The sequence below is a fragment of the Oncorhynchus mykiss genome, chromosome 5, assembly GCF_013265735.2.
Source record: "Oncorhynchus mykiss isolate Arlee chromosome 5, USDA_OmykA_1.1, whole genome shotgun sequence".
In the NCBI taxonomy this organism is placed as follows: Eukaryota; Metazoa; Chordata; class Actinopteri; order Salmoniformes; family Salmonidae; genus Oncorhynchus; species Oncorhynchus mykiss.
Window position 1 is genome coordinate 33139720 of NC_048569.1, and position 18575 is coordinate 33158294.

The window sequence follows — 18575 nt, forward strand, 5'->3', positions numbered from 1 at the left end:
TGCAAGAGAGGCACTGAAATATTTTAGGCTATTTTTAAGCCACTCTGACCTTGTTCATCCTTAGATGGATGCAGTCTCACCATGTTTCCAAGAAGTGTGTTCCACTGTTCATTTGTATCCTTTATGAAAAATCACTCAATCCCAGTCTAATATTATGCCATGTCCATGGAGGATTCCCCCTTTATTGAGAAATTTGAGAGAAACACATGGTTCATTGATGATTGTAAAACTAAAGGCCCATTGGTAAAACAGACAACACTGTTATAAATAATGAAATACAGTGGATGTTAGAGGAGATTAATGTGTATAGATTAACCAACTATCTACTTCACTAGAGTGAATAACAACACTAGCACAATAACAGGAAGGAAGACAACCAGCAGAAAGCTCATCTCCATCAGGAAGAGAAGCACCAGGAATATCAGGTAGCAGCATCGACAGTGTTGTTGCATCTGCCTCATCATCTGCATCAGACGAGGAGGGTACAGGCAGCATCCACACAGCAATATTGACTCCATGCGAGTCTGCAGCCTCTGTTCCATGGTGAAGCAGAGTCGTGGGGCTGGAATGGTCTCAGGCAGAGTGTCTGTGATGATGAGTCCACGTTCAGAGCTACTGACCTGGTGGTACATCATATCCTCCTGCATCCTCTGGATCTCCCAGTGAAGGAGAGGAGTTTTCTGTCGACATAAGGGGCACTGCACCCGGCTAGGATCTGCTGCACGCTTGAGGATGGTGGCCAGACAGCAATGGCACAACGTGTGGTCACAGTTCAACAATGCCATCCGATGGTCTCCCTGAGAGTCGTACAGTTCACTGCAGATGGGGCACTCATTGTCCCCTAGGTTGTCGCTATTTCTTTGACTCCCGACACTTGTCCCTTTGCTTTGAGGCTGCTCTGTGTTGCCAAAATGGAGCTCTTGTTGAACAGATGTATATTGGTCAGCCCCATCCGCTGGCCCTGTTTGGGTGACTGGTCTGTGAATTTGCTTGAACTCTCCCAGGACATGCTGTTGTAGAAGCAGGGGCTTTTTCACAGAGCCATCCTCTCCCTGGTCCCTCTCCTTCTCTACCTCCTTGGTTTCGTCAACCATACTTAATAACACTGCAGGACACCTTGCTCCAACAACAGAACAAATCATTTCCTCATGTGTCACGTCGTTCCCTGCTTGCCCCGTTTCAAGGTCACCCACTATTCCATCCATATTTTGTTAGATAAAACTAAACAGTATTCTGTGTCAAGTTTCAGATTAGGCTGAGCAGAATTCCAGTGGCATGTACAACCGAGATCTCTTAGCTAAGAAAGTTCAGTCACAACACTCTACCTGGACAAAGCTCGACTCAATGTGAAAGTAGGCAGTAGTGTTGACGTAATGCTAGCCTCTCTGTCAGCAAAACCAACCTCGATAAGCACTTTCACAGTGATAAGCCCAAGTTTCCAGAAGTGCTAGTGGCCAAGCAGTACACTGAGCATTCCACTCAGTTCAACACATTAAAGCTTGCTTTAGAAGAGTTTGTCTACAACTGCAATAATGCAAGAGCAAACACAATAGATTTGAATATGTTTATTCTGCTGATTTACATACATGCTGCATTTCTAGACAATGCATTTACAAAAAATAATCTTTCCAATCTGCTGTGTCATATGAAGAAAGGTGGGTTAAACACGTATTATTGTGCTATTCTACCTTTGCTAATCATTTTTCGAAACCAACGTCCCCACTTTGGGGTAACTGTGACTATTGGCCATAAAGGGCCAACTGGGATCAGTTAGAACAGTCACACTAACCCTGACCCCTGACCCAGAACATCAACACAATCACAAAGCACATTCAGCGCTACCAGTACACTCATTCGCGGGTCATTATGCTCACACTTCCATCAGAGCAGACAGACATGTACAGTATTTGGTACAACCTAACGGCATCATTGTTGTCACAGAGTGCAGACAGAATCTGGCTCTTAGGAGCAATCTCAGAGTACAGCCAGCAATACAGCATCATATAATGCAAGTACATACCAATGGTCAGTATAGACCTGCACAGTCACAAAGCACTAATATGGTAATAATGTCCTGTATCATTAGCACAGTAACACCCTGTTAGCACTCTCACAGCTTTTCTCATTAGGGAGCATGTTTTAAGTCTGGAGCGAAGCAACTCAATCAAACAATATTGCCACATGATATTTGCTACATTTGAGTGCATATATAGTGCACACCTGCGGTATGAAGCCATGAAACTCCTTGAACAACCCCGCCTTTCCTCATCACAAATGGGACTCACAGCTATGTAATAGAGAAAGAACAAGCTACAAACAACAACACTGAGTTTCTTATAGGACATCTCTGCTAAATGCTTTGTCAAAATGGCTTTGTCAATAAGCGATCCACATGTAAATATATTCTGCATACTGTCTTGAGTAATGACCTCTGACTATAATTGTTATCCTCATGTCTACACAGTGTGCGGTAGTACTTCATTTTACTGTTTCCACCTGGTTTTGATACTTTCTAATACTTATTTCAAACGATTCAAATTCAACATATTGGTAACTACCTGGTACCAACATTCCAGTACTGTCATCATATACTGCACTGGTGCATAGTACAAATGAACTGCATAATCTATTCAGGGGTAACGTGAGGGAACCACTATCAGTTGGCAGGGTCAATCAGCAACTGAGCTTTAAGATATTCTCCAGGGGACACAAACACTCTTGAAATGGCCTGAAGCTGGGGCTGGGTGCCAGCTTTCATTAAACATTAAAGCTTTAAGCACTCATTTTGGAACACAGTGATGTCCTCACAAGTCATGATTGCCCGATTTGGAGTTTCCTTGAGAACTTAGGCTGAAAAGAAATGACATGTTTTAAGTTATAGCAAGTTATGTTTTTTACACTGACCTATTTTGTATGGTAGTCACAGGTTTATAATGCCAGGAGGTACAGAGATCAAACTGAAGCCTGCTGGAATCATATAACAATGTACAGACAGCACACCGGTTTCCAATACATTCCTGTTCATTCACACAGTATAGACTCTTACTATCAGCTACAATAAAGACTAGGCAATTCTGGCATATCTATTCATATTGGTTGGTTCTGGTGGGTCTTCACAGGAATATGGGCTGAATCCTGTACGATTGAGATGTGGATAAACTGGATTGAAGACGCCAGGAGCGATCAGAATAAATCAAAAGAAAGATGAGTGAAAAGGGAGCAGTCCTCAGGTCCCATCAATCCTATAGGATCACAGAGTAGCTATAGCTAGGCACTTAAACGAGGCCAGAGCGAATCTCACCAAGTTCCCACAGGAGAGTGTTCATTTCGTACACTGAACTGGCCAAACATAGTCTGGTCTCTTTTTACACCTGTACAACTCTGATGGGAGATGTGAGGGCATTCAGTTGCTTTGTTTGAAATATAACAAGAAGGGGAGAAGATGAATCCTCCCAACGGCATTTTGTCTTGCTACGGAAGTCCAATTAAGTGAAAATGTGGAGCACGACTTCGGGGCTTTGGTAGAATAAGAGTCCCTTTGGGCGCTTGGTTGCTGCTCAGTTATCAAAACAATAACAAATGCTGCTGTTACTACAGCTGGGTTGCATCACAAGACCCCACAATTCATTAACCATGAAAGAGCTGACTGGCTGCTACAAAAGACTAACAATTTTCTGGTGTTAAATTCCAAGGGTGTCCTCTTCTCTTTTATATTTGAATACCTTTTGGACATTGAAGGTGTTTTTGGACCAGTACCAGTACCGTTTGGCTTTCCTGTGCTTCTTTCAGTGTGTGAGAGGTCAGAAGTCCAGCGTGTTGTGCTGGTAGCGCAGCCGAGGGCTGTTATCACTGTAAAACTGACTGAACCACCGCCTGTGTTTCTGGATGGCAGAGTCCTCCTTCACCAGCAGGGGCTTAGAGATGTACTTCTTATTGTTCCAGATCATCACGTCCCGCTCAAACTGGGACATAAACCAGTCAGAACAACAAGGGGTTAGTTATATCAAAACCTGAAATAAGTAGTGATCAATCTGACAAGAATGTTCACATAAAAAGCAAAAAACTGCTAACGAGTGACTTTTTAAAAGTCAAATTTCAAAGTCTACCATGTATTCTACCATACTGTATATTCACCAGATTATGATGAATTTAATATTATTAAGGATACTAATAATGTGTATGAATTGACATGCATGATATTCATGGTTTTGGAATATGATGTACCACATTGAGAACAGTTTGATCATTGGCTGTACAGTACAGTTCCTGTGTGTTACAACGTGTGTACGAGAGTCTGAGGGCAGGAGTAAGCTGGGCAATATGGTGGGGATACATGGTACCTGGATGCACTCTGCCCTCAGGATGAACTTGGGCACCAGTGGGGGGATGTTGCTCTGGTAGAAGATGGTGTGGGACACACACTGCAATAGAGGCTCCACGGGCGTCACACAGTGCATGATCACACCCCGACCCAGGAAACTGTGGTCGAACAGCAGGAACACCACCCCTGGACCAACCTGGAACACACAGACATATATTACTGACACATACACATCATGTCCATGTACTAAACATAGAGTAGACACAATTCTGGACAGAGCTAAATGGACCATCCATAAAAAACGTAGTTGATTTATGGTGCTGGACACATCAGACTGAAACACTGTTATTGGTACAATACTAAGGTGAATGTTAATTGCAGCCAGAGGTCTTGTTCAACGTCACCATAGTGACTGAGGCAGCTCGTTTGGATGCAGCCATGTATACACAAATCCAAAAGCACAGTGAAGCGAAAACAAGAGGTGACAAAGCTGTCTGAATGGTCAGTTTATTCCTTTGAGACGGTGATATATATCTCAGCTGACGGAGAGGCTAAAACCAAGAGCAGTCTTGGCACTGGGTGGTTTTGGCTGACACACTTGTTGACAATGATGACTTCAGCTGTGTTTTATGACTGAATTCAGCACCTCAGGGTCACAATTTTCTAAACACTATCTAGTCTGTCTGTGATTATCTGTACCTGTCGAGCCACTACATCCATGTCCAGCAGAGGCCAGTGGCGACCAAACACAGTCAGGGCATGTTTCACCAGCATCTGGGAGCAGTGCTTAGTGGGCTCAGACTCAGCTTCCCATTGCACCTGGAAATATATATATATACATATACATATTCATACGCACACACACACACACACACACACACACACACACACACACACACACACACACACACACACACACACACACACACACACACACACACACACAATCACGTATTTGTAGGGACACACCATTGAGGCACCATTTAAAGAAGTTCTAAAAGTATATATAAGTAGGGCCCAGAGTAGTAAGGTCACATGGTCAGGAAGTCCTTACCTTCCAGTCGTGCCTCACAAACTCCCAGGTCTTGCTGTTGGTGTAGCGCAGGTCAACCCCGCTCACAATGCCTGGTGTGTGCAAGTGGGCCAGGTGGGCAATATCTGCTGCATTCTCAGGGATCTCCTACAGGTGGCAGTCACAGAGAGGAAAAGGCACAGTTGACTTTCTCTTTATAAGACAAAGTCTTCAGGATTTACTAAAGAACACATTGACCTAAAGTTACCATATGGTAAATAAAAAATATACAAGTATAAAATGAAGACTTTTTCTTATCTCACACACACACATCTACAACAGACAACAGACCTCTATGTGTGCGTTGATGAAGTGCTCAGTGCGGCCCCGGTAGACCCATTCCCCTCGTGTGATCTCCCCCTGCTCTGGTACTGTCCAGCCAGGTTCCTCTCCGTCACAGTGGAACCACACCAGAACCTGACCATTGGTCTCCATACTGCGCCAGCAGCGCACCTTAGCAAACTCTGGCACTAACAATCCACAGAGGGAAAATAAACAAATTCATTGTATTGCGCAAAATGACAAATCAATCTGTTTTTAAAATGTAAGACATTATACTGTTTACAATCTCGGCACCCAGAATCAAATCAGCTACTAATGTTTAGGCTGTCACGATAGATTGACAGAAGTAAAATCCCACATTATTTTAGCTGGATACATTATAAACATGGTTAAACTACATTACATTGAGTTGGTCGTGGCTTCTCACCTTTCTCTGCATAGGGGATCCTCACACACTTTCCGTCTTCCCCCCGGAACTGCCAGCCGTGGAACGGGCACTCTATGCTCTGCCCCACCACACGCCCCCCCACTGCCAGGTTGGCCCCCAGGTGTGGGCAGTAGGCATCCACCACATAGGCTTTGCCCTCTGTGCCCCGGAACACTGCCACCTGCTCACCTGGGAGGAAAACAGATTTGGGCAAGGAGGTCAGGAGGTAAGCTGTGAGGAGCTGGGTCTTAAAATTAGATGACTACTATAATAAAATACTTGAAATATCCACTTAAAGCCAATTAAGACACATAAATGTGAAGACACCTAATTTATTGAATGAGCATTTTACTCTTTGAAGGACAACTAAAAACATCTCTGAAAAGGCTGCATTTCTCTTTAAATTCACTGGGTGTCTGTTAGATGAATTTAGTAACTATGTGTTCATTAACCAATTAAATTAAAACACTGTCTGTTTCTAAGAATTTGTAAGGTTCTTATTTGCATAAAATGGACTGAGACCAGCCACCAAATTAGTCAATAGCGTTTATTCTCGAGAGCTCTGCCCACCATTTCATGTACATTGGTTTACAGTGCCTTGCGAAAGTATTCGGCCCCCTTGAACTTTGCGACCTTTTGCCGCATTTCAGGCTTCAAACATAAAGATATAAAACTGTATTTTTTTGTGAAGAATCAACAACAAGTGGAACGCAATCATGAAGTGGAACGACATTTATTGGATATTTCAAACTTTTTTAACAAATCAAAAACTGAAAAATTGGGCGTGCAAAATTATTCAGCCCCCTTAAGTTAATATTTTGTAGCGCCACCTTTTGCTGCAATTACAGCTGTAAGTCGCTCGGGGTATGTCTCTATCAGTTTTGCACATCGAGAGACTGACATTTTTTCCCATTCCTCCTTGCAAAACAGCTCGAGCTCAGTGAGGTTGGATGGAGAGCATTTGTGAACAGCAATTTTCAGTTCTTTCCACAGATTCTCGATTGGATTCAGGTCTGGACTTTGACTTGGCCATTCTAACACCTGGATATGTTAATTTTTGAACCATTCCATTGTAGATTTTGCTTTATGTTTTGGATCATTGTCTTGTTGGAAGACAAATCTCCGTCCCAGTCTCAGGTCTTTTGCAGACTCCATCAGGTTTTCTTCCAGAATGGTCCTGTATTTGGCTCTATCCACCTTCCCATCAATTTTAACCATCTTCCCTGTCCCTGCTGAAGAAAAGCAGGCCCAAACCATGATGCTGCCACCACCATGTTTGACAGTGGGGATGGTGTGTTCAGCTGTGTTGCTTTTACGCCAAACATAACGTTTTGCATTGTTGCCAAAAAGTTCAATTTTGGTTTCATCTGACCAGAGCACCTTCTTCCACATGTTTGGTGTGTCTCCCAGGTGGCTTGTGGCAAACTTTAAACGACACTTTTTATGAATATCTTTAAGAAATGGCTTTCTTCTTGCCACTCTTCCATAAAGGCCAGATTTGTGCAATATATGACTGATTGTTGTCTTATGGACAGAGTCTCCCACCTCAGCTGTAGATCTCTGCAGTTCATCCAGAGTGATCATGGGCCTCTTGGCTGCATCTCTGATCAGTCTTCTCCTTGTATGAGCTGAAAGTTTAGAGGGACGGCCAGGTCTTGGTAGATTTGTAGTGGTCTGATACTCCTTCCATTTCAATATTATCGCTTGCACAGTGCTCCTTGGGATGTTTAAAGCTTGGGAAATATTTTTGTATCCAAATCCGGCTTTAAACTTCTTCACAACAGTATCTCGGACCTGCCTAGTGTGTTCCTTGTTCTTCATGATGCTCTCTGAGCTTTTAACGGACCTCTGAGACTATCACAGTGCAGGTGCATTTATACGGAGACTTGATTACACACAGGTGGATTGTATTTATCATCATTAGTCATTTAGGTCAACATTGGGTCATTCAGAGATCCTCACTGAACTTCTGGAGAGAGTTTGCTGCACTGAAAGTAAAGGGGCTGAATAATTTTGCACGCCCAATTTTTCAGTTTTTGATTTGTTAAAAAAGTTTGAAATATCCAATAAATGTCGTTCCACTTCATGATTGTGTCCCACTTGTTGTTGATTCTTCACAAAAAAATACAGTTTTATATCTTTATGTTTGAAGCCTGAAATGTGGCAAAAGGTTGCAAAGTTCAAGGGGGCAGAATACTTTCGCAAGGCACTGTATATACCTCTCATTTTGTCATAAATGTCCCTCCTCCTCTCAGACAATGACAAAGCTGCTTTTCAATTCCATTCCAACACATACATATTGCTTACCATATGCTACACAATCTACTGCAAGCCCAACGGTTTCTCCCCTCCCTGGTTGGGGACCAGACATCTTTCCTGTTGTTAGTTTCACTGTGGTCTCAAGTTGTTTGTTAATAATTCCTCTTTGCCTATGTGCAAAAATTCTTCATCAAACAGGATAGAATTATGTTAGTTAAAATTCTACTTTAAATGTATACATCATTTAGTCATTATTTATAAAAATCCCATAAGTGTCCCCAGTAAACAATGTATTCAGGGCAACAACAACCGTATCCATAGGGTTGCCAACCCACCTGGCTTGGCCTGAACTCTTCTGTAACCAACCTGTACCTCCTGGCAAGCACTGAAACTATTCTAGGATATTAAATAAATAGCTACCTAAATACATATAAACAATTGTAAACATCTGCGTTTGGTACACTTTCTTTCAATTGTAAACCATTTCATTTCCTGGAATGAGCTTGGTCTGAGTTGGAAAGCTTAACAGTACAGTAAATGAAAAGAATGGACTGGGTGTGAGACAATGCCATTTATGTCATATTCTCACAATCATATTCTCAACAAAGTCTGTGTTAAATGCTCATCTGAGGTATGACCCCTGTCTCCTAAACTGTGTCACTGCATCAGAGAAGGGCGGGTGTGTTGTATGTGCGACCTACAGTATATATAGTTAAGTTGGACAGGACCGATCAGGAAGCTACAGCATGTATACCACAAGCACGTACACCACACTAAGCCACGGCCCACTGCATAGTGAGCCATCAGATTGAGACAGTGTGGGATTGGATACGGGGCCAGAGGCCAAGCAGCAAACTAGCTGGCTTAGCTCCTGACTGTGACCCCACGGAGCTAAGATTACCTTCAGATTAAAGCCGCCCAACTGTCACTAAGGATAGGATTCAGCGGCCCTGGCAACGCTAGGCAATGAGTAGGCCCTCCCGGTTAAACCCTTGGAAACCGGGATAACGCCCTGCCGCCCAAATGACAGCAGATAGGTAGAGCAGGCCGTGACTGCAACCACACTGTCGGCAGGCCGGGACAGAATTAGAGAGTGTGCAAATGTTGACTGAGATATACTGAGAAGAGTGTCCTAGACTGACTGTGTACTGCATAAAATGGTGAAACTGACTGGACTGACAGATTTCAGGAACAGGTGTGGCTATTTACAACAACAACAAAAATAAATGAACAGACCGGAACTGACAAATGTTGATTTGGGTCAGCGGAATCTGGGACAGGCTCTTACTGGTGGCTGGAAAACTGGCACAGAGAAAGGGGGAGAGAAAAAGAGAGGAGGATCTCGATAAATCCATGTGGGGAAGTAGAGAAACTAGAGAGGCTCCAAAAGAGAATATAGCATCAATCCAATAGGCCTTATGTGTTTGACTAATGATATGCTTACTGAGTCGAGTAAAGGCCATGTTTCACTTAAAAAACAACAACAACAACAATAATGAGTAGTGTATGAATCTGATGTCTCACTTATTTTTTTTCCATCCAACATTGTAAATTGGAGATATAATCGATTTTATAAACTGGGTGGGTCGAGCCCTGAATGCTGATTGGCTGACAGCCGTGGTATATAAGACCGTATACCACAGGTATGACAAAACATTTATTTTTTACTGCTCTAATTACATTGGTAACCAGTTTATAATAGCAATAAGGAACCTTGAGTGTTTGTGGTATATGGCCAATAGGGCTGTATCCAGGCACTCTGCATTGTGTCGTGGGTAAGAACAGCCCTTAGCTGTGGTATATAGGCCATATACCACACCCGTTGTACCTTATTGCTTAAATATACTTCTGGGCTTCACGCACACCATAACAATATGAAATAGAATGTTGTCCAGGCTTGACGTAGATTCAGGTGAATAGTTTTGGAACATAGAGCCATTGACTGCCTGGCTGCACCAGAAGGCAGTGTGCGAGTGGTTTATTTTGACCGGACTACAGCCACAGAGTTTATTTGATATTGTTTTGAACCTAGTAGGAGACCTATAGACGGGAGTAGGCAAGAAGGAGTAGGCCGAGATTGGCTAAAGTAATGTCCGGTTGGTCAGAAAAGTATTTTAAATTACTGACTGAGTGTCGTTGATAACCGCCTAGTTGGTTAGCTAGCTAACATACTACACTGAACCAAAAATATAAATGCAACATGTAAAGTGTTGGTCCCATGTTTCATGAGCTGAAATAAAAGATCCCAGAAATGTTCCATGCACACAAAAACATTATTTGTCTCAAATTCAAATCAAATTAAATTGTATTAGTAACATGTGCCGTATACAACACGTGTACAAATTTGTTTACATCCCTGTTAGTGAGCATTTCTCCTTTGCCAAGATAATCCCTAAACCTGACATGTGTGGCACATCAAGAAGCTGATTAAACATCATGATCATTACACAGCTGCATCTTGTGGCGAGGACAGTAAAAGGCCACTCTAAAATGTTCAGTTTTGTCACACAACACAATGCCATAGATGTCTCAAGTTTTTATAGAGCTTGCAATTGGCATGCTGACTGCAGGAATGTTTACCAAAACTGTTGCCAGAGAATTTAATGTGGAATAAGCCGCCTCCAACATCGTTTTGGAGAATTTGGCAGTATGTCCAACCCGCCTTACAACCGCAGACCACGTGAATGGCGTTGTGTGAGCAAGCGGTTTTCTGATGTCAACGTTGTGAACAGAGTGCCCCATGGTGGGTGTGGGGTTATGGTATAGGCAGGCATATGCTATGGAAAACAAACACAATTGCATTTCATCAATGGCAATTCGAATGCACAGAAATACTGTGATGAGATCCTGAGGCCCATTGTGAGGCACGTTTTTTTTAAAGGTATCTGACAGATGTATATCTGTATTCCCAGTCATGTGAAATCCATAGATTAGGACCTAATGAATTTATTTAAATTGACTGTTGCGTTTATATTTTTGTTCTGCAGTCAGCGACAGGATATAAGATAAACAGAGTAACAGCAGCTTGTATGTGAGTGGGTGTGCGTAGAGTCACTGTAAACCATCATTATCTAGCTACAGTAGTAAGCAGAATTGTGGCATGTCAGAAACAACCCATGTTGGCTAGTTAGTTTATGTTAACTAGCTCATGCTAGCTAGTTAGCGAAATAATGCCTATAGATGTAACACGGAGGTGAAGTCTACTTTCGGAATTAAGCAATAGAGTCGTTACTTCTAGAATTAATAGTGTTGTCATTTAGCTAGCTAGGCTAATCACCCTATTTGAAGCAGTTTGGCTGCAACATTTGCCCGGACTCAACAATCATAGGCTGCATCTGTCTAAGATTACAGCTAACTGCAGTCAAATAAGGAGCATGTTGTCGTTGATGTCACGATGGAGTAAATCGAGGTAGCGTGAAATGATACGTGGTGCCGTAATATAAATAATAGCTTAGCTATAAATTCACACGGATGCCATGTAATTTTGTCGTAACCGTTATCACAAAATGGCATGCATATTTTTTTTTTGGGGGGGGGGGGGGGGGGGGGTGTGATACAGACACGGCAGCACTGTAACGTTACTCTGAATCACCAGGTGTCACCTAGTCATCAGCAGTTGTCAAGTATCTGCTCCATCAGTCCAATATCCATTTTCCCTAACATTTCCATGTGCATACCCGTCATGGTTTGTGACCATAGAAATGGTGATGCTTTTGGGGACTGATTCCGATTTAGGAATTTACACCTTTCCGACGCACTTGTCAGTATCCGGTATTCAGATTTACCTTATTCAGTAGCGTTATGCGCTCTACAGGTGTGGCTACCTTGCGCGCTCTGAATAAGCTTCATTCAACCGCTGAAATCCCATCCACTTGCTGGCCAACATATTTTCTAGTGGAGTTTTCGTCAATAAGGTTTTCAGTACATTTATCTTAAGACATCCCTTTAAAAACTGGGTACCTTTTTAGTTAGAATTTTGTCGACAGACTTGAGAGACCATATACGTGTAACAGTATAGCTTCCGTCGCCTCGCCTCGAACCAGCCACCCTCGAAGCATCGTTACCCATCGCTCCACAAAAGCCGCGGCCCTTGCAGAGCAAGGGGAACAACTACCTCAAGGTCTCAGAGCGAGTGACGTCACCGATTGAAACGCTATTACCGCGCACCCCGCTAACTAACTAGCCATTTCACATCGGTTACATATGCATATTCGTCCGTTTCAGTTGGTAGTTTTAAAATACTCTGATCTTGTAGATTATTTAGGTTTAGGAAAGTATTTACAGTATAAATCATTAACTGGTTTGGAGAGCCTTTACGCAGGAAAGAAAGAAAATGGTGGATTGATTCATTCTGACAATTGCCACATTCAGTTCTTCAACCCAGGTTAATGTTGGAATATTAGTGTACATAGAATTATAATAGGGAGAATAGTGTACAATAGTAGGCTATACCCTCGCCTATTGACTGCACTAACTATGGAACTGTATGAAGACATGGCCAAGTATTGCGCCATGCGTCAGGTTCAAACTATTACAGCTTGGTCTGCGCTCCGCTCCATAACGATTTAATTAGCTTACTTGCCTTCTTTTTTTTTTTTTTTTCCATATGATCAACTTTTACTAATCAGTAATAACCACATGGCCACGACTACGTTTACAGAGGGAATAAATGAAGGTTAACAAAACAATTGAATTAAATGGAATGCTAATGTAGACTATTGTAGCGTTCGTCCTCTTCTTCTGACGAGATATCGGACCAATGCGCAGCGTGGTAAGTGTCCATATTGATAATTTATTATCACGAGAACACTAAACAAAATAACAACGGAGAATGACCGAAACAAAACAGTCCTGTCTGGTGTAGACAGAAAACAATCACCCACAACTCAAGGGTGAAAAACAGGCTACCAAAGTATGGTTCTCAATAAGGGACAACGATTGACAGCTGCCTCTGATTGAGAACCATACCAGGCCAAAAACAGAAATACCAAATCATAGAAAAACTAACATAGACAACCCACCCAACTCACGCCCTGGCCATACTAAAACAAAGACATAACAAAATAACTAAGGTCAGAACGTGACAACTATACCAACTGAAGGGAACTAACAGTAAATTGGCAGTTGAATATGTGTGGTTATTAAGCCAACTGACAGTCGATACTGATAGTGGCTAATATTTAACATGATAGAAAATAGGAGACCAAAAGAGTCCTGGTAGCCTATAATCATGACATTTGAGAGTGCCCATTCCTACAAGTTAAAAGGCACTACAATTTAAATTCTGTATAATGGCACAGCATTTCATAAACTCTACTAAAAGTTGTTGTGTTGATATGCTTCAGTTTGCTGCCATACGATTGGTTACACATTTGTCTCCAGTGATTATAAGGTCAAATAGATCTAAAACAAGTGTCACATAAAATGTACAATTATTTTATCCAAACAGATTACTCATTTACCCAGCTCTTATCAATAGCTCTTGACAATTTGTAAATCACAGTGCATAGAGAATGGTGTTATTTCTATTGGATGCTTTTTACAGTTGGAACCAGTAGTTTTGCTAGACCTTATTCATGGTTTCCTCATGCGTAAAAGTGGTGAAATTATTAGGGAATTAAGTCAAGGTCAGAATATGGCATATCTGCAGACACACCTCCGCCACACCTTAATTTATAAACAAATAGCAGGCGAAAAGCTATTCTTATGCTTAAATTCAAGGTCAGAATACCATAGAGAGAAGAGTGGATAAAGAGGGAATTGCATTCCATTTACGTGTGCTTAACTCGGGTCAGAATCAGGCCCTTACAGCATATTCCTCCAGTTACTCTCATGAGACTGTGTTTGGGGGGAATGTAGAATAATGTGCCTGGGGAGAATTGGAGAATAATTAATCCCATAACAGGGGGAGATTTATCAACTCTTGCTGACAGATAATTAAAGATAAATCATTCCAAAATCAGCCCTTTTTCCCAGTATGGCAGTAAACACTGTCAAAAGGGAATGTGGAGAGTTGGAAGAATCTCCAATGTAAAAATAATAATAATAATAAATAAATAACATCTGGATGGTCAAAACTTCAACAGTACTGGTCTCACATTAATCTTAATTTATAGTCTGTACATGTACATGTGAATGAATACAAATAGCACTGAAGTGGAGGGCCAAGAGTTTAATTTGAGGTTTGACACAACAAGACTTTTCCAACTCTTGTGTCTGCAGAAAGAAAACAGTGCAGGATAACAAAAACATTTGATTTAGCGAATCAGTGGGTCTCACCCAAAAACTTGTTTTTATTGGACAGGTTGTGTGACTTTAATTCATGTCACCCACTCGACGAGCATTCTTAAATAGCCTAATCTCGGGCCTTGAATAGCAGTAGTCAGCCTCACAATGTATTGGTGTGTGAAGAGCATTAGTTTTGGAGGTCGGGGCAGCTAAGGTGTGTTGTCAGGCCTGACACACAGCAGAGGCTTGTGCAACAAAACCAACACTTGGGGGCCTTCTGCTTGATTTATTGAAAATGGTTGCATCACCCTTGTAGTAAGCACAGACCACAGAAACACACAGCAGTTTCAGATGAAAGAATGGAGTAACTCAAATAAACATTAGTGGCCATGGCATCCACCTCCAGGATGCTGAAGCAAACACACATTGATGGTGATCAGGTCCCAGTAAACAATAAGGAGGTTGTCTTTTCAGATTAAATGTTTCCTAGCAGCCAAGTCTTCAACTGTTCAATGGCCCTTGGTTAAAGGAAGGCAGGCAGGCAACACAAAACCAAAATGGTCCTTCCAACAATATAGGGTTTCTCCTGGCAAATTGGCTTGGCTACGTCTAACTGCACATTAAGAACAATGAACAGGTGAGGCATTGCATTGACAAGGCAAAGACAATGACCATTGAAATGTCAACAGTGAGCGTATATCAAACAATCTTCAATGATATGTATCTATGTTGGATTGTTGAGACCTGCCTTGGCAGGTTCTAAAGATGTCACATATTCAAAGTTGAAACCAATTCAAGATGATGGCAGAGAAATGGCAGACAAAATGTGCAGAGTGCAGTCAGCTAAAAGAAGTTGTGTAATTATTTTAATAATTATTCAGTAGAACCTCATTCTTGAGTAATGATTAGAAATCCAATCACAATAGGCGTTGAACCCTGTTTGTCCAAATATGTCCAAATAGTTCTGCATTAATGTACCTACTTCTGTGACTAATTAGAGAGTATAATCTATTATATAACTGTCTGGAGACACCGATGACACATTCATTTCTCTCATATCACACAGGGTTACAAATGTGCTGACTGGATCATGCAATACAGATGTCACCGGAGTCAGAATAATACATGGAATTCCTTTCAGAAGTTATTTTAGTCCTTCGGGCCTAGATATTATTTGCCTGAGAGACTATTTTTTACAGCTTTTTCTGTGTAAAGGACAGTGAATCTCAATGCATAACTGGTTTTGGTCAAACAGGCACCTAATTACTGTTACAATGCTATTCATTATATTTTCTTTGGCTAAAATAGGTTACTGATTAGATCCCATGATAGAGCTATGAGTAGCAGGCAGCCAGAAAAAGAGGGCATCCCAAAGAAGAAAAAGAATATGAGGAAGAGAATGTCAATGGTGTATCATTATAGTGTTCTCTCATGGGGATTAGTATTTTTTGTACAGTTTTGTGACTGCATCTTTTCTGAGGACATGCAAATATGTTCAGTAGGCTACATACAAAACCACATGTACTGATTAGTGCATGTCAAATGTGACTGATTTTATATACAAATTCATCTTCAGTGTTCCACACATTCACCAGCTGCCTTTTTGGTGTCAGGCACTCAGCACGAGGCAACAAACTATGCATACTTGAGAGTACAAAAAAGTCCATAGTTTGTGTGGATCTTGGAACCCCAGGTTGTCCATGTTAAAGAGGGTGCTTCTATTGTTTCCCTATTCCAACCACCACCACTCAGCGAGCGGATATAGAGCTGAGACAAGGAAATGTACTGTAATACAAAATCAGGTGTTCAGTCAATAGAATTGAACTGCATGTGTTATTACACCTAAGGAAATGAGCCAAAGCTGAACTTTAGAGAATATGACCAAATGTAGTCCCTTTCTTTTACACAGTAGAGTTTCCATAATTTCAAATAGGCCTAATGGAAATACTTTAATTGAAAGAATGACTTTTAAACATCATCTGACTTACCTGATCATAACTAGGCACCTATACTGTTTATGTTGTAATATGAGACTTTGTATACAAATGGTGTAAGCTTAAATCATGCTTCAAAAGTTGCCTAATCATGTTGGTAGGACACTATTTGGTAGGCCTATGCACATCGTAGTGTAGCTTTTTGATGTGACAATGTTCACACAGGAAATGTGAGTCAGAGGAGTCTTGGACTGTTAATTGCAGGTAGGCTACATATTTGTTATTTAACATCAACTGGATAGGATGTTTTTGTTTTTTTCCATGAGTGGATATACATTACACAGCGAGAAAAAAGTGAGAGAGAAGGGAGACCTAAACAAGGACAGGTGCATTGTCAGCATCTCCACCTGGATTCGTTATTGGACTGTCCTGCCTGACGTGACAAGCACATGTATTACAATCTGGAGTGAGACAGGCTATTTTTATCCTATGATGCGTAGCCTTTAATTCAACTGTGAGGTGCACTACTGAGACACTGTGTGTGTTGCAAAAAAAACATGTAGATATGCACAAATTATTTGCTGATCTCAGAGACGGACATATTGTCGTCTAATCGAATGTGTTGTTGGTTTGTCTGTATTGTAGTGGGTGGCGCTGTGAATACCTAAAACAGTTACGTTCTTGACATCCCCTCGCTCCAGCATGTGAGAATCCAATACTCGATACCAGCCGTTGGGATAAACGGGTGGCAGTTCGCCAGTTTTCCGTCTCCGACGCACTTCGTTTGCCGCTTGGGCGCGGGAGCGACCGTCTTCGGCAATGTATCCAACCTCGTCGGGAGTTCTGAGCAGTTCCAGGGGGGCAAACAGTAGTCTATATAGCCAGCCCATAGCAAGAAGGGAAACCCCGGCGAAGATGCAAGCCACGGCCCGGGCTGGGGCACCTACCAGTCCCGCTTTCCTCCACAGCTCCGGGTATCCACCTCCTAAAATTGAGTCCAACGGGTCTCGCACGTGCACGATGAGACCTGCTACCACGCTTATCCCTATAACTGCCATCATCTTGCCGAGTAGAGACATGCTTTGACCCTCCATCATCTCGTGTTATTTAGCCTATAAGGAAATCTCCAGACAGAGTACACGGGTGTTTGTCCCTGGCTGCCACCCTCTGGCGGCTTGTCACAGCCGCGTCACCATGAAAACCTCTCCTCCGGTACCGGCCACTGCAGCGCTGTCGCACTGGTTCCTGTGCCAGATCGGCAGTGTGGCTTCACAAAAAGACTGACTTAATAGTTTGTCGTACTGTAGTCTTGTCAGGTGTGGCATACATGTTCTATAGGCTATTGTCGTGAGGCAGAGCGCCTTGGAATAGAGATGTGACACTTGGGTAACAGGCCACGCCTCCGACAGATGAGAAGTCAAGCTTGGGATAAGAGTTACACAATAGTCTTTATACCCAGGCATAAACCAATGGAACATTTTGTAGAATTGCAGAAAATATGCTTTAAACCTGCAACACTATCTAAGCCCCATGACAAATTGTGTAGAATTGCAAGAAATTAACCTTAAAGCTTCAATATGTAACTTTTTGGGCAACCAACCAAATTTACATTAAAATGTGAGTTACAGATCTGTCATTGTAATTGAAAGTCTAAGACGCAGTAGATCTGGTTTATGTGCACTATTTCTATGCTTCCTATTCTTAAGTTTTATTGTTGCATCTTTTACTTTTGGTTTGTACACCAGCTTCAAACAGTTGAAAATGCAATATTTTGGATTATTAAAAATATATTTTATGGTACAAGGATTCTCTATACTATACTGGCTTATTTTGTCACAATTTTTAGCATCTAGGAAATAAAGCAATTTCTGCATAGTGTACCTTTAAAACTTCAACTTTTCTCCCTGCTGTCATAAGGAGGTCACTAAAATGTTGTGCAACAAGGTGGTGGGGCCCCCAACCAAAGCTTGCTTAGGGCCCCCAAAAGGTTAGCGCCAGCTATGTTTACACCACTGCTACATGCCTTCATCTTCCCTTTCTAGTCATACCCAC

The 18575-nt window shown here is 41.9% G+C and overlaps 1 protein-coding gene across 2 annotated transcripts; it reads right to left on the reverse strand.

Moving 5' to 3' along the window:
• Window positions 1–1550: 1550 nt before the first annotated feature.
• zgc:92275 (Rieske (2Fe-2S) protein) lies at window positions 1551–17963 on the reverse strand. 2 transcript variants are annotated; one of them, XM_021602519.2, is made up of 7 exons: window positions 17188–17960; window positions 6103–6291; window positions 5685–5863; window positions 5376–5501; window positions 5021–5140; window positions 4341–4517; window positions 1551–3962 (listed from the first exon to the last, which is right to left on the reverse strand). In XM_021602519.2, the coding sequence occupies exons 1-7, from the start codon at window positions 17618–17620 to the stop codon at window positions 3801–3803; spliced, it is 1386 nt and encodes a 461-aa protein (XP_021458194.2). In that variant the 5' UTR covers window positions 17621–17960; the 3' UTR covers window positions 1551–3800. The 2 variants fall into 2 exon arrangements, with proteins under 2 accessions (XP_021458194.2, XP_036833202.1); XM_036977307.1 differs by having other exon boundaries at window positions 3847–4517; window positions 17188–17963.
• Between the last annotated feature and the right edge of the window lie 612 nt (window positions 17964–18575).